Here is a 22,648-nt window from a genome sequence, read left to right on the forward strand (position 1 = left end):
TCCGCGCGATTCGAGAGACACGCATGCGCACATTTCTTGAACGAAGCCCGCGAATTTCGATTTAAATTTTTTTTTATTATTTTTGTTTTGTTATAATTGTGTGGAAATTGTAATTTAAAATATTTAAAGGGTTTGTATTTTCTAATTAGAAATTTTTACCAAGCCGCATTTATTAGCATTCCTAATTTAGAAAAAAAAACATACATTGTAGACCATAAATATTGATAACGTCACTTTGGGTTACTTTAAATCTTTATGTCATTTTGGATGTACTAGAAAAATTTTGATGATAGTTTTTTTTTACTGAATAAATTATATACATATATGCAAGCAATAAGCAGGCATAATATGTCGTTTAATGTTGTTAATTGTAACCTAACTCGCGATATTACAAACTAAAAAATGGTGTTCCGAAAAATTTGCTTGCCCTAGAACTACTTTTTAAAAAAGTCGAACATATACCCCAATATTGTAATTTAATGATGTTTACAATTTTACGATGACACTACTCGTTTACCAAGTAGTATTATTAATTTTATGTTTGGTGACACATTCGTACATACATACAAAGACTGAGTGATGGTGTCTTTGTATGGTGTCCATATTCAGTTTCCATTTTTTGGCCATTTTCTACATAAAAAGGAAATAATTAGTTAAATGTTTTTTAACATTACGGTGTTCAAACTCGAAATATTTTTTTTGTAAAAGTATTACAAAATATAGTTTTGTCTGTATTTTACACGGTATTTATTACGCTTATAACACATATATGTACGTGTCTAATTTTATATACGAAAAGTAGATATAAATACAGGCAAAAATAAACATAAAATAATACGTTAAAGAAATTACTTTTTAATATTTCGATTTTCAAGTTAGATCTAGTTTGACCCTACATTGCGGTCGTGAATGTCACATAATGACCTTTCTCAGGAGTAATTAATTATTCCATCATATGTAAGCTGGTTATTTTACAAGGTGGCAGGATGTTGATATAAAAGGTTTTGTTATCTAAATATATGTATATATTGTATATGACATCATTACTTTTACTTAAATACAGAGCAAAAATAATTACTACATAGGAAATTAAATGTAGCTGCTTGTCATAAAAAGTAAAAAGAACAAATACTTTTTTTTTTCAAGTGGAAGATGCATTGAAGCATACCCAAGGCCCTCGTGATTCGGGTCCTGAGTTGTCGAACTCCCATTATGTATAAAAGTCGACTATGTTCTTGTAAGCCGCTTTCTGGGTTGTGAGCTCCCATATACTACTCGTAACATTTTCTGTTGTGATTTATTGTAGTATTGTAAATAAGTAAGTCTGTTCTGTTTCCAGTTAATGACATATTTCATATACGTATACCAAGCTTATCTATATCTGTACCTATATTTAATAAAACAGAAACCAGATCATTTCTGTATATAAATATTTTTTGAAAAGAGTAATTGTTATGCAATATGTTAGTAATTTGTTACGATGTCGCTGACGAAAAGCTGGTTTCTAATATTTGTGGATACATTAAACTTTAAACCGCATCGCCATTTCCCATCAGTCGATGTCTATTGTGGTCAACCGTAATCGATTATAAAATATAGTATGATATTTGATTGACTTTTTTTGTATAAATCGACGAAAAACTAATAAAACTTCAAAGGCATCATTATGGGTACATGGCGGATTGAATCATTATTTTAATACGACGTTATTATATGATAAATGTAGGTTTCGTTAAAAACAATGCTATACCTACAAATGTCAGTTGTTTAATAACTGTATAATGTACCGACCTTTAATATACAAAGTACAGTTAATAACATTAGGTATTCTCTCGCCCGCGTGTTTTCCTGAGTAGAAAGTTCTGGCCCGCGAACTAAGTGCAAATTCTGTCAGTCAATTCTTTCGCGCTGATACCTTTTACAATGTTTAAAATAAGTGTATCATTAAGCCTTGTGACAAACAGCTAAAGATCTGCGTATGAGTAGAGCAGCAGTAACCTTAGGAGTATTAAAATAACAAGTTTTTGTCAGTCACTTTCTTTGAAAATTTGACAATACAGTAAACCAGCGGATTGGTTAATTTCTTCACGATCGTGAAGTAACTAGTGAAATAACTGTAATCTGAAAAATTTCAAGTCGGAGGAAATTACTGCATTATCAATCCAATGACGGTTAATGCATTAATGATACACTTATCTTAAACATTGTACAAGTAATCAGCCCGAACGGTATTTATTAGTCATGAAATCAGTTGGTAGCTTAATTTTAATTCCTATGTTTGTTTAGATGGAAATCTGTGTTCATTAAAATTTCAGACAAATAAACGCGTAATTTTTTCCTTATTTTTTGCATTTTTTAATCCTGAAAACATTTTCGATGGAGAATTCGTTTTTACGCAGTATAAATTAAACTATTACAAAAATTTTACTCCAATACGGCCGCCGACATAATATGAGGTCGGCCGTTTTTTTTAATTTAAATTAATTTACTTGTAATTGCAAGCTATCAAATGTAATGGAGATCGTCTTTAAAGGATATAGATTTACCTACAAGCCATAAAATACAAAATAATAAACACATTAGAAACTTGTTTATTGTTATCTAAGGCGGATCCGACTGCGCCAATTTAGGTTAGGCCACGCTTTCGTATATTATTGCAATTATTTATTATATGGTGCTTGTACGCATATGGTACGATCACTTATAAGGTCATATTATGAAACAAACTGTTTCTAAATTTAAATTGTTCTTTTATCAAATAATATAATAAAAGGTCTGGCTGCTGGTATATTCGAACCGCTTGATGAATGTTTGCGTACAAAAACCAAATAATATATGTTTAAAAATAAAATTTAATAAATGTTAAATATTTTTAAATAGTCGTCACTTTTAATTCTGTATCTGTGTTTTGTAAGTGATGGGAGAAAATGTTTACATTTACATATGTTTATTTAACATTAAATTTCTTATTTAATAATGCTTTCCTTTAGATTCAGTATAATGCCATCATTTACTTAGACTTGCGTTATTACTGTCGTTTTTTATTAATTTTTATTACCCTTTTTTATTTTTCAATAGACTATCAAATAAACTAAAATTTACTTTAATTTAGGCTTATAAGGTAGGCGTATAGCCTAGACTATAGGTTTATAATACTATCGACGTTGTCAAATATCATGAAGTGATTAGTCAACCTTCGTGAATTAATTTGTCGTTACATATTATCATCATTATTTATTTATTTATTAGGTATATGATATTAATGGTTATGAGATAAATGAGGTTATAATTAAAATTTAATTAATGAAAAATGTTTATAAAAATTCGGTATATTTGAAATTTCATGCAAGTAGTATTTTATGGATATTTAAAAAAATTTAACGACTTCCGTAGCCTCTCTATATCTGTATGACGTAATATTATTAATAATTTAATTATTAAATTTATCACTAAGATAACTAATTAAAATAAATAATTTATCAATAAGATAACTATGGAAATGGGTTTGGTAATATAACTTTCGAATCATTATCCTACTGTCCTACTAATATTATAAATGCGAAAATTTGTAAGGATGTGTGTGTGTTTGTTGCTCTTTCACGCAAAAACTACTGAACCGATTGCAATGAAATTAGGTACGTAGATACCTGGACAACTGGAAATAATATAAAGGCAAGTTTTTATCCTGATATTCCTACGGGATACGGACATACGCGGGTTAAACCGCGGGGCGCAGCTAGTAACATATAATAGTGTATTATGCCTTAGTCTCATTAACATAAAACATTGGCCTTCACTTTCTTACATATTGCAGTAGCGTATGATTTTCAATAACATTTCTATTGAAGTAGAAATAATTAGTTGATGTATGCTTTTATACTGTATTTATTTTGTATGCTACCTTCAAATTAAATGTGATTTATTTGATTTTAATATAAAATTACAGTATTGCAATTTATATTTCTTAGTAAATAGGTAAAATAAGCAACGATTTTGCTTTAAGTGCTTGGAATAAATAAGCGTAGTTATTTGTTATATAACACCAGATTACTATCCTATCCTTTGTAGGTATAAATTGATATTAGTAATTATGAGGGGGCGTCTATTCATCGGTATAAGGCGGTATACAATAGCAATCATTACTAATATTTAAAATGAGAAAGTTTGTCTTTCTTTCACATAACAGTGGAGCGATTTTATTTTATATAGTAATTTTTGTGTTTGGGTATAATTAGGAGTTTAGTGAGTGACACAGACTGAACCGAGGCGATACATATAATTCCCACGGTTATTTGCATTAACCGCGCGAACAAAGCCGCGGGGCATATCTAGTAGAGTTATTAAAACTTTACAGGAAATCTTGAGACAGGTACTAATTATCACTTGATAGTAAAAAGTAATAGATAATTAAAATTTAAATTTGACAATGTCATTGACATATGATAACAATTTACCACAGATATAGTATAACACTATACTAGTACCACAGATTACATAATACTATATTAATATAATTACTAAATAATGTGAAACATGTTCCATATTTTGTGCTGTTATTCGTTAAATTCATAATTCCCTAACAAAATACTGCAGTGATTTTCTAACCGGTTGGGATGATTTTAATAAGTACCGTTTGTACCAAAACTTGTGTCGTCGAAAACTCATAGAACCGGTCCTTACCCAAATTTTATTATTTTATTTCTGATTCTCATTTCGCGAATCGTTCCATGTTGGTATGGTATGGGTACCTACTTTGTATAAGCCATAAATTTGATCTTTCGGTTGGAAACTGGAAAGATATTCTGTATTGGCTGATTACCGATTTAGTTACGTTGCTTCATGCTTTATTCATTTCCGATAATACTCCAGTATCTAGCCCAGGTAGGTAGAAAATGTCAGTTTTTGGTCTAGGCGTTTGGGGTCGATGTAAAATTCTTCAATCATATATTGTAATGTAATGTAAATAAACCGCTTTGGAATTATCAGAATTGGACCAAATTGGGATTTAAATCGGACTATACAGAAAGTACCACCTTTCAAATAAAAAAAAATCATCAAAATCGATTCACCCAGTCAAAAGTTCTAAGGTAAGAAAGACAACAACAACACAGTAGAATTGAGAGCCTCCTCGTTTTTTGAAATCGGTTGAAATTGAATGCACGACTATGTGTTAAAATAAAAGTAGGCTTCGATAAATTCGATAAGTTTTGCAAAAAGAAAAACAAAGACATCATTGAGTTTGTTGATATGAATCTTCAATATATTACGAAAGAGAGGGTCTACTTTACAAATATAGACATTTTTGTACAAAGCAGGTAGTTTGTTTGGGTATGCCGATATAGTTAGTATGCTATCCTGTAGATACACTCAGGTGTTTTATTAAAGAATATGTAGAAGCATTTTTACATTTTTTAGTAACCCTTTACATTATACAGGAATTAAATAATAAGTAGATGACGTACTATCAATTATACTTAATTATAGCAATGGTATAAAGACGAGACAAATCGGAACTTTTAACTGATGGGTCTATTATTTTGCATCGTTCCTCGAATTTTGTCCATGAATATACAAAGTTATCGCAGCTGTCTTCATGCGCCATAGAGCAATAGCGCTTTTTTTCTAGTTCCATATCTGTAGTCCACAAATACAAACAATTAACTCTGCAGGTCATATAAAAAGTAACCCTTAACTATTTATATATTCGAGAGCAGATAAGCAGTGATTTTTTAAATTCATCTTTATAGGTATGTCATTAAAAATTTCAATCTGTGTGCACGAGCAAAAAATAATCCAAAAATTTAATTACGTACCATAAAATTGTTCTTATAATTTATTCTGTGATTATTTTTGTATCCATGTTAATAACAATACCTACCATACGTTGAATAATAAGTTTTTGACCATAAATATCTAATTGCCATTTTTGTTACTACGTATGGTTGTAATTAGTACCATCCATTAGACTTGGATCGGTTTTTAAGGTTTTTTAATGCCAAGGTTTTCTGTTTTGTACTAATCGAGGTTATATAGTTGAAAAACAGAAAAACCACTACCTACGTTAATTGCGAAAAACTGGCCTCATACATATTTTTTTAATTTTGTAATTTTGAAGGTTTTTAATGATTATGGTTTATTTTACAATTTAAAATTTGAATTTAAGCATTAATATTCACATTAAAACTTTATTTATTGAAATACACAACGGATATACATACATTTAATCGATTTATTAATGCCATTGATGACGTTATTGATTAAGTATAAAATTTGGGTTACAGCTAATTAAAATTATATTAAAAAAAAAAAAATTGGCTAGAATTTTTCCTTCCAAATGTTCTATCTACCAGATCTGTGGAAAGTTGTCGAGTACAAACTATAGCACGTTTTACTGGCATCATAATTATTTTGAATGAAAAAATGCTTGATTGATATACCTAATTTATTATGAGCAACTACAGGATTACCTGCCGGCTCTTATCTGTAGAAACTGCTTCTCGAACCGGTGATAAATATTAAATTATGTGTTTTTTCGATTCAAATGCGCTTCGTTCAATAAGCATTTTGAGTTTGCATACAATAATATAAAATGACTAGTCAATAAGTTTAAAAAGTATAAATAACATATTTTTTAGGATTTTAAAATTTTGTAAAGTTCTATTTCAGTGATCGATTTTCTTTATGGACAAGTAGGTGATCAGCTTTCTGTGTCCTGCCAAACCGAAACATTTTTGTGCGTTCCCACCGGGAATCGAACCCAGGACCTAGGTTCTACACTCACGCGTAATTGTGCGAATGAGGCGGAATGGTAAAATAACATATTATAAAAAAAAACATGACATATTATGGTAGAGCGTTTCATCCTTATCAATAGAAACAAGTGAAGATTTTTATGGTTAATTTTGTTAAATTGTATAGTGTCGTTAACCGTTTCTAATTAGAAATGTAAAACGTATTGTGAAAACCAAGTACCAACTAGTAGCTGACAATTATGTGTTCAAGATGACGGTATTTAAAGACACATTTACTTATGTTAATACAAATGTTATGGCCTTAGAACGAATACATTTATTGTGTGATGGATAAGAGATTATCAGTAGGTCATTGTGACAATACTTATATTGCTAAAATAGTATGTATTACAGTTTTTCCGTTACTTAGTACATGTATTATATAATAATAGTAATGGAAACAAACATATAAATAACTCGTAAAACATATACCTACCTATATATATACCTACACATATACTCGTGTAATCCTTTATTTGTAATTTAAAAACTCGGAATGAATGTGAGTTCTTTGAATGGAAGCATTGATAGTTTAATGTATTTAACTATTTGTCAATATTTGTTATCTAATACTGAAATAATTTTTAAATCGGACCAGCAGTTCCTGAGATTAGCGCGTTCAAACAAACAAACAAACTCTTCAGCTTTATAATATTAGTATGGATTCATAATTATGGGAAACACGTTTCTTTTAATTTACCTGTAGAGGGTATGGCATTAGACATATTGTTATAACGGACGGAAGAAGCTGCATATCCCTTTTTTTTAATATAATTTGAAGCGGAAATAAAGGTTCTATATAAAGCAGTAAAACGCTAAAGCGAGTTAGTTTTCCTTGTAAAAGGCCTTTAATGTATATGTTTCCTATCTTGTACACATAGTATTAACTTTATCGCCAGTTTAATTAACGAATAAACGAAAGGTCATTGCAAATAGAGGGATAACTATTAATTGCGATTCATGATAAGCGATAAGAATTATATATATATCTCAAGTATCAAAATACGAATTAGCTATAAGATAACATGATTCGAAAGCATTTTGGGATGTTTTTTCAAGGTTCCTAAATCTTCGCTCGCGTTTAATTTGATATCATGTAATAGAGCCCCAATTCTAGATAATAAAATTTGGTTGTATCGTTCCGGGTGGTATATATCTATTCTGTCTCCTGAAGTTGAAAACCAATTATTATTACTTATTTCCTGTTACCTGACGTGGAAAGCCAATTATTATCTGTACTATGGGGGCCCGCGACTTCGTTCGCATGAACATTCAATAATTTCGCATAATTCTTTATCATTTGAGATGTTTTGTAGATTATATTTAAGAAGAAAATAATATCATTCGTTTGTTGCAATGCATTTGTTTAGACACGGGGAGACTGACCACGCTCTCTGTAAAGTGTTCGAAACGTCGGGTTAATAATATAATGAATAAATCGCCTTTAAAATCCGTTAAAAAGTTTTTAATTTCTAAATGTATAATGCTCGCGTAAAATCAAACACAAGAAAATACTATGTATTTGTTTATTTAATTGTCGAATTTAAATGCAACTTCTTTTTATGTCAAAATATTTATTTCTGGCACAAAGAAAACTCGAGATGAAAATTATTAATTCGACTGCTTTTTTGTTGCGTTTATTTCCTCTTCTTTTTACTAGCTGAACCGATTTTGACGATTTTTGAATATTCAAAAGCTGGTGCCTGCCATGTGGTCCAAATTAAAATTTGGTCCAGTTCTTACAATTTCAAGGCGATTTAATTTTTTGTTAAAAATTATTATTAATTGTTACAGTAATATTATAAAGATAATCTCAATCTCAAATCGCACGGCTGCAACTCTTAAGATAAATTGTAATCGTATGTGTATACGTCCAGGCAAAGCTCAGCCGCTCAAAACCGATTTTGACTGCAAAAAGTAAAAAAAGGTAAAATTGACAATACAATATACAATTAAATGGCTGTCAACTGATTTTTCATTCAAAAATGGTTTTGACCCGCTGTGAGTTTTGACACAATTATGCTGAATCATTAAAAATAGAACTTGTATAACTTAAAGCGTGTGTTTTATCAAAAATCATTTGGCGATTTCAAATATTTATTTTAAACAATTATTTTAGTACCATTTTTATATATAATCATATAAGGAGCTCAATTAAATATCCGGTATATGTATATTCAAAATTAATGTTCGTTTTTGAATATTACTGCATACATACTAATATTAACTATTTAAATATGTCATATGACTTGGAACCATTTTAATTAATTATAGTCGTTTTTGATGAAAGATAAGTTGTCTGAATGTCATATTAAGATTAAATAACACTTAAAAATATGGTGGTCCTCTTAGTAGAATACTAACAGAGGCCAGATTATTAAAAAACACACACAAACTAACATTATCTACTTAATATGTAATTAAAACCTGTTATATCATAGCCGTTTTTCTTGAATGTTTATTGAAAATGTCACGATATCCGTCATTTTCACCAACAGGAGAACTGTTTAAAATTACACAGCCATTAAATAATATTACGTACTGTTCATTCATTATGCACAATTTAATTACTCGTAAGCTGTCCAAATGAGGTTAGTTAAGAATTCAAAAATACAGGTAGAGAGCTGTGTACAATTTATGGGTATACACACACTGTTGACATGGGCTATAATGTAATAGCGAAATGAAATAAGCGATTTGAGCGATGCAGCTATAAAAGAATGTTGACAGCCTTTTCTTAGTATGTTTGCTTTCTAAAACTGTTAAATAGATATTATGTAACAATTTGTTAAGACATTATACAACAGTTTGGCATCGCCGGTTTAGAAAGCAGTACTAGTTTTGTCCCAGTCCCATTTTGAATATCAATATAAGAAAATGTGCAATATAAAGATAATATAATGACTCCTTAAGGATCCTGAAGTATCTAATGATATTTTTGTGTATGTCAATTGTACCACAGATAACATAATACTATTCTAATGGTACTTAGGACATTTTGTGTGTGTGAGTGTGTGTGTGTGTGTGTGTGTGTGTATTGTCTTCTATGTGTGCATTGCACAATAAAGAGTTTAAATAAATAAATAGATGTCCTCTAAAGAGAGATTTCCAACTTGGCTGTGACAAGGCTGTGCCCTAAATATAAAATTAAGAAGGAATTCACACAGTATTTCCTTGAAACCAGGAAGTGACCTGGCAAGGCATTGCAAGGTTTAGGACAGGAAACATTTTCCACATTTCGTTTGATGCGACATTTAGCGCATATTAAGCAATCTCAAAAATCCGGTGTAATTCTTTGCACACTAATTTAAGAAGATTTATTTGAAGGTTTATCTGTGTTTTATCTGTATCTTATAAAAAATATAATTTTGTTTACCTTTTTGCAGCATATTGTTTTTCTCATCTATAACAAGAATCCAATAGATACTTGTATGTGTAACAAAATCAATTTTCTACTATTATTTTATCATGCGCTAGTTGAATTTACCTCTAATTGGATTCGTCTACCGTATAATTATACTTTATACCTACATACAATGTGTGTATATATTATAAATATATATGCCCTCACATAGTGTTTAAATAACTTTGATGACGCTATTAAAGGTGCCAATTAAAATTAAAACAATATAAGTAGTTATAATTTTCAGTTACGAGGCTAAAATGTTCTTAAATGTTGTTTAACAACGCTAGTAAATAAGCAAGATAATAAGGCATTTTTTATTAATGGTATTATTTGAGTTTATGAACGATCTTTATAAATAAGCGAGTCGCAATGCACGACCTAAATTTAAAACGTCACGATTAAAAAACTTTTGAAAAGAATCATCATCATCATTATCAGCCTTTTGATGTCCACTGGACATAGGCCTCTCTCATAGCACGCCACTGAGCTCGAGTCGTTCCTACCGCTACCACGACCGCCGCCGTAGCCGGGAATAGTAGAACTACCGGGAACTGGGGGCCGTAGTTGCACTTGGCTTGCCATATAGGTAAATGCCTATAGTCGCCACGCTGGGCATGCAAGAATTGAAACGAATAATTATCATATTTTGTTACTTTCTAACTTGTATTAAAAAATCCTTTATCAAACAAGAATTGAATACAAAAATGATTAAACGTGGATACGCATAAAATTGAATCCGAAAGTACATAAATACAGATAACTAAATAATTATAACGTGTTATTAGTTATATGACTAACAACCGCACCGTTTTATCGGGTAAAACTAAACCGACGAAAACGATGTAAATAATTTACGAATCACACTAATGTTATAATTGTGAAAGCTTGTTTGTTCGGATGTTTGTCCGTTAATCACGCTGAAACTACTAAACGGAGCTGACTTGGGTGATAGGATTTTTTATCCTACTCTTTATCCCGATTAAATGCTCCCTTGGAAAACAACAGGAACCTAGATATCCGGGCGGAGCCGGGACGGGCGTCTAGTTATTTATAATCTATAAGACAAAAGGTACGTGACAAAGGCCCCGGTGTGGTCGTACAATGTAACATTGTTATGATGTTCTCACGTTCCGATATTTTATTACTTCTACATCTATTATTATCTATGAATATGTCTACTGCATGTTGATTGTCAATTAAAGTTGCGTACATAATAAATAATAGAACAATTAATGGAAGAAAACTTCTGCGGGAACTTTCAAGACAATCCTCTAATCACAGTAATAAATATATATAGTACGTACCAAAATTCATTGTAATCGGTTCAGTAGTTTTTGCGTGAAAGAGCAACAAACACACACACACATCCTTACAAACTTTCGCATTTATAATATTAGTAGGATATAAAAGGCGTCAAGTCATTTGCGGTTATTATGCGTCAAATCTTTCAACACATCTAGAATTAAATGTCAGCTTTTTGTAATATTGGGAATTTATTCGAAAACAATCATGCATTCTCACGGATAATCCGAAAAGTTATGGGTTCACAAAGAACCTTATCAAACATGCAATCTTTACCAGATAACTCAATGCTCATAGTAAAAAATTAGATCCGTTTATGTAAACTGTTGCTGTGAACCTTTTGAAGTAATGTTGTGTTTGAACACGAAATTAACATTTATCTATATTTAAATATTTATCCGTAATTGTTATTAGGTCAGATTAATGTTTAATATGAATAGAAAGCGGTTTAACTTATTATGTGCGATTTATTAATATCATGATTGGCCAATTATAAATGAAATCTATTATGATTACAAAGCTTAGTCTGATGAATAGTTTATTTTAATAAAACAATAAAGTAAAAAAGAATAAAAATAAAAAAAAAGAAATAATAATAACATGCATAAGTTTTCAATAATGCATGTTATCGTTATATATATTATAAAAAGAGCAAGACTATTGGATACCTTTTTTGAAACCTGTCGTATTTACAAAATTTTGGCTATATATAAATTCTTTTGCTGCTTACTGCTTTAAAAATGTTCTTAATATTAGTAAAGCTCTGTCCCAAATAAATAAAAATAATACTGTCCAATTATTACGATTGAATATTTAAAGGTGTTCCACGGCTGACCAAACATTTTTTCGATTTTAAAATTAGTACATAAATGCGATTTAGAATTAAAATGAGCTACTCGTAGTTAAGTTGTGAATGAATTAGTTTATGGGTTATGAATTAATAGGTATCGTAGCCGAAAATGATTAAATAATTACGTCGATATGTTAATGGGATGTTAAGTATCAAAGCATTTGAACGATAATATCAGTTTGACGCCCCATCTTGAGAAACACTGACGACTGTCTACGAAAATCTAGAAATGGTATAACGTTTTAATATTATAGAGTGCTTGGTTTTAATTTCTGAATATTCATCTTAGTGTGAAAAGTGTATAAAATGACGAAAGCTGAGAAAAACGTCGAATTTAAGTCGAGTGAAACCAGACGAATCGTGAAAAATGTGGTTGTCATCAGTTTGGCTTTCATGGTCCAGTTCACCGCTTACAGCGTAAGTAAATTATTCATTTATTTATAATTAACGAATGTAAACTCGTATGATTTTGTATTACTATTTACTATTTTGTATTACTATTGTAACTGTAGTGAATTAAGATGTCCTTTTGATAAGATTCTTACCGTTATTTTTAAAACTGTTGAGGTGAATTTGACAATAATAGTCACTGTCAACACAATGTCTATTGATTAGAAAATACCATTTGTACGAGTGAATAATTCTTTATAATCGAAAATTTGTTTTCATGATTATATATAAGAAAAAAAATCTTAAATGAATTAAAATGTACTTAGTAAAGTAGTTAAATATAGGAATATGATATAAGGAAGACGTATACTCTGCTTCTCATTGTTATAATTTATTCATGAGTAGATATAAAATTACATTAATTACCCATGCGTTTCAAGTTCGCCTACCGTAATATCTTCTAACAAACACGTATGTTTATTTTATTTTTCCGGAACACTTTCGGATTAATGTATCGAGAAACTATAAGCCTATCAATAAGCAAGGAAAGGTATTCCTAATAATTTGTCCAATTTTAAAGCATATAATGTACACCTTTTTAGTCCATACAAGACCGGTAATTGAAGGTATTCCAATAAAATTTTGCAATAAATTTCAAATATTATGTGTTTATCGCCACAGTCGAATACTATGCGTAACTTCACCTATCTTTCCCTACAAATTTGGTTTCAATTTTCACAGGGGGCAGCTAACCTTCAGAGTTCAATAAACGCGGAGGCTGGTCTGGGCACAGCGTCATTAGCGGCGGTGTATGCGGGTCTTATATTCTCGAATATTTTCCTTCCTGTGGTTGTTATCAGGTACATGAATACTGAATTTATTAAAGCTACCATTCATCTAAAATGGGTTTATGTGTAAAATATTATATGATACAACATAGGGTAGGAAGTATGACGGGTGCTGGAGTTTTAAGAGATTTCCATCACCATTAGCGGCATTCGGGCCAGCTCGCACCGGGAAAGTACCACACCCCCTAAGAAGATGGGCGTCTAAGAGTAGGATGTCAATGCCACTGTCTTTCGTACGATAAGTAGAGAAGCCGGAGAATAGTATCCTCTTGACCACTCTTCCTTTCCCTCATTAGGGTCAGTATCCTTCCCCCTTTAAAAGCTGGTATTAATATGTGGAGCTGAAAACATTGCTAACGTAGTCGATGGTGGTGTCTTATCATCAACTCGTTTTCCACTTCTGACATTTAAAGATTTTTTTTATTCATGATATATATACATACGTTTTTCTCATTATAGTAATAGATAGTGATAATAGATAGTTTCATGTCCCCATTTTCCGTAATATACTGGGTCATTTTCATTACGGGAACTCAAAAAGGGGTAAATATTATATTGGATAGTTTTATTATTAGCTCCACGACATCTCGCATCTCGCTCGAACGCTGAAGAATGATTTGATATACCATTAAGTAATATCACAGATAAAATAATACTATACTAGTAGCAATATTAAAATGTTAGATATTAAGGTATAATGATCTGTGTCGGCATCAATATACTCCTATCAGTTAGCTACTTGGAAATTGTTAAATATCACAATCTATTATCACAATTTGTTTATCTATTCTCAAATAGTTGACCCCATTTTTATTTAACTACACTTTGTACCTATCAACTCAATTTTAAGCCATTCATATGTTAAACTATCCTTTTCATCCCCAGACATAGAAAACAAAGTCTCTTAATAATTAATTAGTGTTATATGTATAGATAGTAGATACATATGTGTGTGTAACCATGGAAATACACATACACAATTTCATGAAGTTACGTAAGCCTATCTATCACCTTTCGAACCAAAATATTCAATTATTCAAAATCAAATTGTGTTGGATCGGAAGATTCTCCTAGATTCCACGAGCAAATATTAAAAAATTTGCACACATTATTAAAAATCATATCGAATTGTACCATAATTGAATACATCTAACACTCAAACAATTTCATCACAGACGCACACAGAATTGTTTACTTATGTAGAAGCTATACTAATAGGTATAGTATATTATCTGTGGCTGTACTAACATATTGAGATATGTTCTTTCAGATGGCTGGGCACGAAATGGGCGATGTCGCTGTCGTTCGTTGCGTACATGCCTTACATCGCAGCCCAAGTGTGGCCCTCCTTCTACACGCTGATACCGGCTGGCCTGATCGTTGGTTTGGGCGGGGGACCTCTGTGGTGTTCGAAGTGCACTTATTTATCTGTTGTAAGTGATCTTTATATATCATCAGTCATCACATTTAGTTCGCAGGGCCAGGGGCCCTCCTACGAGGAACTTACCTATGAGCCTACCCATGAAGATCAGTAGGGTTAGAAGCTTTCTATGAGGGTTAAGAGCGGGTTGGCAAATGCCACTTATCTACTTGTGATGTAGATAATGCGCAGATAAATTAATAAATCGATTTGTTTCTTACACGTTCAGCTGGTCTCGAAAACTCGAATTTTCGGTTAAAGTTCGAGGTCCTTGCCACTGAGCCACAGTGATTATATATGTACAATGGGCAAACTGCTTATATATGAATATACTCCCATGGGAAGACACATAAAAATTACATGAGAGCGCGAGCAAGAGAGTAGGAGAGAGCGAGACATACACAAAACTAGTTGCGCCCCGCGGTCTCACGCGCGTAAGTCTGTATCCCGTAGGAATATCGGGATAAAAAGTTACCTTTGTGTTTTCCCAGTTGTTCAGTTATCTACGTACCAAGTTTCATTGCAATCGGTTCAGTAGTTTTTGTGTGAAAGAGTAACAAACATACACATACACATACACCTACATCCTTCCTCACAAAATTTCACATTTATAATATTAGTAGAATAGGATAAAATGAAATTATTTTTTCGGAGTTCCAGTAGTATTAGTAAATAGTATTTTCTTATCTTTTTTTCAATTTATACGATTGCGTATCGGGAAATAATTTCCTTTTGTTTATTTTAAATGTATCAATATGTAAATAAGGTACAATTTTGAATTTTAAATTATACAGATATATTATAAAGTAAATATCTTAGTATCAAAACAATTGTTGTTGATTTTCATAAGTAAATGTTTTAGTATTGAAAAAATTTTTGTTGATTTTTATATTCCTATTTTCTTTTCAGGTTTCCGAAGCACATAGCAAAATATCAAATATTTCTGCAGAGGCGTTGTTGACCCGTTTTCTTGGACTTTTCTTCATGATATTCCAGCTGAATCAAGTTTGGGGAAACCTTATCTCTTCCGTTGGTATGCAGTTTAATTGTTTAAAACAAATACGAGAATTAATATAAAAAAATAGCTGGTGTGATTTTTTTTTTTGCAACGCTTATTTCCGCCATATATTTGGCTTCTTCAAAGTCATCTTGACATATTATGTCTTATCTGTAAATACAATATTTTAATTTGTTCAGTGATGTATGTTTTTAGGCTTATGTAAAATTTCATAAAAGGTAGCAAGGTTAGGTACCTAAGGTACCAATATTTGTTGGTCTAATGCCAAAAAAGAAAATGCTGTAATCGAATATAGTTATGTTTTAAAAATAAAAACTCAATACGTTTAAAAGAGATAATGCACGTATGAAAACTAACGAAAATCAAAATATTTAACTACATATTACGTTTAACGTGATAGAAATAATTCGTTTACAATCTGCTTACTGCATACGTAATTCATAGAAAACCAGAATCCTACTAATATTATAAATGCGAAAGTTTGTAAGGATGCGTGTGTGTGTTTGTTGTGCTTTCACGCAAAAACTACTGAACCGATTGCAATGAAATTCGGTACGTAGACAGATGGACAACTGGAATAACATACAGGTAACTTTTTTATCCCGATATTCCTACGAGATACGAACTTACGCGGGTGAAACCGCGGGGCGCAGCTAGTAGATTATAATTAATGTAAAACATGTAGTTTCATTTGTTTTATACAAACACAATTTCAGTGCTGTCATCTGGTGATAACCAAGCTGCAGTGACCGCGGTGAACGCGACATTGATCCCGGAGTTATGTGGTGCCAACTTCCTGCCGAGTGCTGATGCTGGAGAGGCTCTACAGCAGCAGCCCATCGAAAAGATACAGATGATTGCTGGTAATTGAAGTTTAAATGGGGAAAATTAAGATAAAAAAGAAAGACATCAAATGAATACGCTTGAGTTTGTTTAAGCAACTCATATAACGGAAAAAAATATACATTAAACAAATTAAAAAAATAGTAATCTAGTTTTATATGTTTCGGAATGAAATTGTTTATAAATACAAAAATTAATACAAATAGTTTCTACCAAAAATGTTTGTCAATATATCTTAATTTTAATAATTTCTTACAGGCATTTATTTGGCATGTATGGCAGCAGCAGCGCTTATTATAGCAATTGGCGTGGACTCCATGAAAAGGTACCTTCTTTCATGTAGTTTAATTATTCTGATGATGAAATGAATAACATTTATAATATACAGCGTAAGACGACTTCCACCAGATTTGCTTCTATTTCACGTTAGGCGTATTTATTTGAGATACTTAATTACTTCATTCATTCTAATAATCTTTGTATGAACAGCATGCCAGTTATTATTTGGATACGATTTTATTTTTACAACTTGTTAGTGATTGTGAATCATTTGTATATGCGATATGATTTTTTTTTCTACAAAAAAAGGTAACCGCTGGGTACCACTCCAAATGTCAGGTCAGAATCAGGTCAAACGCTTGAAAACCCACATAGTTATTGAGAATAAAGCAAAAAAAATACAGTCAACGGCTCAACGTTTTAATGTTAAATTTCGCGCTGTATATATAATCTGGATTGACCATTATTTTTTATCAGCTAAATTTAAAATTAGAACAACTTTTCATAAAAAACAGATTCGTAGGATGCTTTTACGCTTAAAATAAGCATTGGGTACTTAAATAAAGCATAGACTTAGGCGACAAGGCATAAAGCCCAGGGCAGGACATAGGATAGTTTTTAATGCGAAAATATGAAAATGAGTTTTACATGAGACACTGGCTACTGCTAGCTGCTACTAGGAACCATATGCTTAATATGAAAAATGGTTGCCTGTAAAGTCGGTTTTACGGGCGAAGATTTTACGTGATAACGTCTTTTTCTCTTAATATTTATTGATATGAATATTATTAAATTGCACAATAGGAACAAGGAATTGAATGAAAATAAGAATTGCACAAATTTTAACTAGAGAAAATATATTTTGTTTACTAAAAAGACAGAGACAGAGACACAAGCACGCGCCGATGCAATGCGCCTAATTCTCTAGTGCTGCGCGCGCGGCGGACCGATGATAGTTCGGTGACTCATCGTAACGTTACCGGGCGTTACACTTTTTCATAAGTGACTCCGAGCCGCAACCTAATTTAAGACGTTGTCACGTCAAAAATTTCTTCCTTCAGATATGACTCAGGACGAACAGGCTCAGGCTCCAATCTATCAGGCATGGCGCTTTTGGCTGTAACACTGCAGCTCCTAGTGGAACCCAATCAGCTAATGCTGGTCATTATAAATATCTTCATTGGCATGCAACAGGCCTTCTTCGGGGCTGACTTCACTGCGGTTCGTATATATTATTGTGTCTGAAGCAGTTTGAAGTCTTGGCTACAACTGCGTATTAATAAGTGAACTTAGGTTTAAAATTTCGAGCTATAATAATTAATAGTTAATTTTTAGTTTTATAGCATTGAAATTATTTATAAATGAGATTTTGAAAGAATAATAAAATCCTATTAATATTATAAATGCGAAAGTTTGTATGGATGTATGGATGTATGGAGGTTTGTTACTCTTTCACGCAAAAACTACTGAACCGATTGCAATGAAATTTGGTAAGCAGATAGCTGGACAACTGGAATAACATATAGGCAACTTTTTATCCCGATATTCCTACGGGATACGGACTTACGCGGGTGAAACCGCGGGGCGCAGCTAGTATATTATAAATGGCGTGGGGTGTCCCTTAGTTATACAAAACCGAAAGAGAAGAAGAGATTCGATTGCTGAGCCGGGATCATCGATGGCCATCGATGACTGAGAGGCGTTGCTACGGTTTGGCAATAAGACACGGGTTTGAATCCCGCCTCGTGATCTAATTTTTTCTATTCTTTAAAAATGTCTTATGTATATCAATGTTTTTAAGAATATCCTTATTAATAAGTGAAGTTTAAGCTTTGTACTTCTAGCACAAAGTGAGATCGCATTATTTATTACTAGTATTGTATCTTTTTAATTAAGTATTTTTGTATGACTACAATAATTAACAGTCATTCATGTAATTTCAGTCGTTCGTCTCATGCGCAATTGGGACCGGCACCGTGGGTTTTGTGATGCTCACATTCGGTATAGCGGATGCCATTGGATGTGTTGTTACTGGATATATTGCTAAGGTAATTTACTTTTATGAATTAACAAATTATTATGTCACGTGAAATCCTAATATTACACATTTTTTGGAGCGGTTTTATAACATGATTTTTGTGTCTGGATATAGTTAGAAGGCTTGCAGTGAAACATTGCGTATGCATGATAATTTCCTTTGACTGAGCGTGTGAAGCCGCGGGCAAACAACTAGTTTTAATAATATCACACTATCACACTAATATTATAAATGTTTGTTTTGATGTTTTCCGTCAATCACGCTGAAACTGCTGAACGGATTTTGATGAAATTTGGTATACAGACATGGTATGAGCTGACTTGGGTGATAGGATGCTTTTTATCCGGACTGAATGCTCCCTTGTGATGAAACAGGATTTCGATATCCGGGCGGAGTCGGAACGAGCGTCTAGTTTTTTATATTTTGGTTAACGTTGTCCTACTATATGCATAACATTGAGGTTGATTTAGGTACATCTTCTGTTCAATGAAACGACTGTTTATGCTATCTGTTGCAATAGATTGCACTGTTTTGAAGCAAGGCTCTTAATTAAACGGCTGAAAACTCCTACTACTAACGGCTTAAATAAAAACGTGTCATTTCCAGATAACAGGTCGCATACCGCTCATCTGCGCGGCGACGCTGGTGCACTCCGCGCTGTTCGTGACGTTGCTGGTGTGGCGGCCGCAAGCGCACCAGGCCTACGTGATGTTCATCATCGCGGTGCTGTGGGGCCTGAGCGACTCCGTGTGGATGGTGCAGCTTAATGGTGAGGCCTTTGTGATGAACTTGACGCATTGTATTTGTCAGTGGGATTTTTCATTTGCAAGATTTTTCATTATTACATCGCTTTTTAACACAGGTATTAGCAAGAGGGCCTGAGCCACAATCCACTGTTACAATAATGTAAAACCTTCTAATATATATAAATAAAAATAAAGATTTATTATTATTCATAGGAGCGTCTGAGGAGTTACCATTTGAAGGGTATTAGTAGGACAGTACTAGATGAATAGGTGATTTATGATGGACAGCCCACACAATTCCGTCTCCTGCCAATGGGAATTCTTTTCTGTTTGCAATATTTTTCATAGTTAATTCACTCCTGTAAATCGTAGCGCCTGTATTGCCTATGCGACACTTAGTGGATTGTGCAGCTTAATATGTAATTGTTTTTATTGTTGCGAAATCCAATTGCTGTGTTATTTTTCAATATATTTTGCCCAATTTTTCAATATATATTGCAATAACATAAAATATTTTTTTTTGTAAAAATTACGAGTTTAATACTCAATTTTTGGTAGGCGCGAGATTTTTACTCAAAACTTACGAACCACGATTAGACCATTTGGCTAAAAGCTCTAAAAAAATTCATAAAACTGAAAAATACGTATTTTTATTTATACAATACCTTCTTCATCAATAACTGTAACAGTCAATAGATAATATTATACAGTCTAAAAATGATTTTATTTACAGCGTACTACGGTATCCTATTCCCCGGTAGAGAAGAGGCGGCCTTCTCGAACTTTCGTCTTTGGGAATCAGTGGGCTACATCATAGCGTACGTCATATCTCCCCACCTCAGGACCAGCTCGAAGACTTACGTGCTCGCGGTCAGCATGGCGGTGGGCGTGTTCTTGTATTTCGTAGTGGAGTATCGCGATAGGCGGGAAAAGAGGAAAAATAACGCGAAATTGAATGTGATTAGCAATATTGGTTTAGATAATAAGGCTTTTGCGATATCTGAATAGATTGACTAGGTTGTAAATCGGATAATAATTTAATTGTTACATTTTGAAGATTTATTTAATGTGGACGTAATTTTATGACGTGATATAAATTTGACATTTAAGGATATTAACATCATGTTGCTAGACGTAAAAAGGGTCAAAGATTACAAAATAACCTAGTGGCCTTAAAAGCAGGAGTAATTCCTGTGAGTGATGCCCATGGATGATCTATCTTTGTCTCTTTCACATCCTAACTACTTTTTTTACTTTTCTCGGACTCCTGCAAGAATTTCCGAAGTAGAAATCGAGTTCTGCAATTTATTCTATAACGAAGTAACAATAATAACAAACTATTGTTTCTTTCAATTTTTATTGTTTGCATTGTATAATATAATTTAATTTATTCCCATATTTATAGTGAAGAAGACGAGCGGTACCTCCTGACACAGGTTATTTTCAATCTTACAAGTATCGTCCCAATCATAAACGTGTTTATCTTATTGTGACAAATATAAATAATTTGAATTTAAAAATTTTATCGCCTAACTTTATGTAATGCGTTACACACAATGCGCACGAAGGGTCAGCGCTACATTTGATAAAATATGGTGAGATTTTTAGTTCTTACATTGAAGGTCCTACACTGGTCTACCAAGAAAGTTAACTGTAATTTTATATGCCAATTTCTAGTTTTATTTTTATACGAATGTCGCCAATATGTATACTTATGCACTTTAAATATATCATTACGAGGGATATGAACAATAATTAGCATTTTTATCATTGCAGTATACGAAATAATTATTATTTTATAGTGGAAGGCTATATAAAAAGTCTGTAATAAAACAATGTAATGATAAATTATCTATTATAATAAGCTACGAAATGGGTAACGGTATAAAATTCATACCTGACATCAATTTAAAGATAGATGCATGTTATTTATACACAGATGCATACAGTATGCTTAATTATATCCATAATTCATAGAGTGTTTATTTATTTTTAAATTAAGATTAGCTTTTGTTTAGTATTATTTGTTATATTTAATCGAAATATGTATAAAAATTGCATTAGGAAAAGATTTACAAAAATATTTCATCATTAAAATTTATATAATACTAGCTGCACCCGGCAAACGCTGTTCTGCCTTACTCTGATCATTTCGAGATATGAAAAATAGATGTTAGCCGATTCTCAAACATATCCGATATGCACACAAAATTTCATAAGAATCGGTCAAGCCGTTTCGGAGGAGTAAGGCAACGAAAACTGTGACACGAGAATTTTATATATTAGATCTATCCTACTAATATTATAAATGCGAAAGTTTGTAAGGATGTGTGTGTGTTTGATGCGCTTTCACGCAAAAACTACTGAACCGATTGCAATGAAATTCGGTACGTAGACAGCTGGACAACTGGAATAACATATAGGCAACTTTTTATCGCAATATTCTTACGGGATACGGACTTACGCGGTTGAAACCGCGGGGCGCAGCTAGTTATAAAGATTTTCGTATAAATTTGGTTCTATTTGTGAATGTAAGTAGTATATAATTTAATTGTGATAAAGTTCATTATATTAATTATGTAAAGTTAACAGATTTAAAATTACTATAAATTAACAAATTTGAGTTTTTAAGCGACGTTATTACTTTTGTTTCGTAATTATAAGATCCATCGAAACTGTGTAATTAACAGTGTTACATTGTTGTTTTGGTTAATTAA

The 22,648-nt window shown here is 32.1% G+C and overlaps 1 protein-coding gene across 4 annotated transcripts; it reads left to right on the forward strand.

Moving 5' to 3' along the window:
• On the forward strand, window positions 1-21,982 carry LOC119838735 (UNC93-like protein). Of its 4 annotated transcripts, none has more exons than XM_038364826.1 (11): window positions 1-130; window positions 12,444-12,766; window positions 13,481-13,599; window positions 14,858-15,020; window positions 15,917-16,040; window positions 16,742-16,888; window positions 17,127-17,193; window positions 18,209-18,368; window positions 19,091-19,195; window positions 19,792-19,954; window positions 20,665-21,982. In XM_038364826.1, the coding sequence occupies exons 2-11, from the start codon at window positions 12,656-12,658 to the stop codon at window positions 20,937-20,939; spliced, it is 1,434 nt and encodes a 477-aa protein (XP_038220754.1). In that variant the 5' UTR covers window positions 1-130; window positions 12,444-12,655; the 3' UTR covers window positions 20,940-21,982. The 4 variants fall into 4 exon arrangements, with proteins under 4 accessions (XP_038220754.1, XP_038220755.1, XP_038220756.1 ...); XM_038364827.1 differs by having other exon boundaries at window positions 12,528-12,766; XM_038364828.1 differs by having other exon boundaries at window positions 12,604-12,766.
• Window positions 21,983-22,648: the final 666 nt, after the last annotated feature.

The sequence above is a fragment of the Zerene cesonia genome, unplaced genomic scaffold (assembly GCF_012273895.1).
Source record: "Zerene cesonia ecotype Mississippi unplaced genomic scaffold, Zerene_cesonia_1.1 Zces_u004, whole genome shotgun sequence".
NCBI classification, from domain to species: Eukaryota; Metazoa; Arthropoda; class Insecta; order Lepidoptera; family Pieridae; genus Zerene; species Zerene cesonia.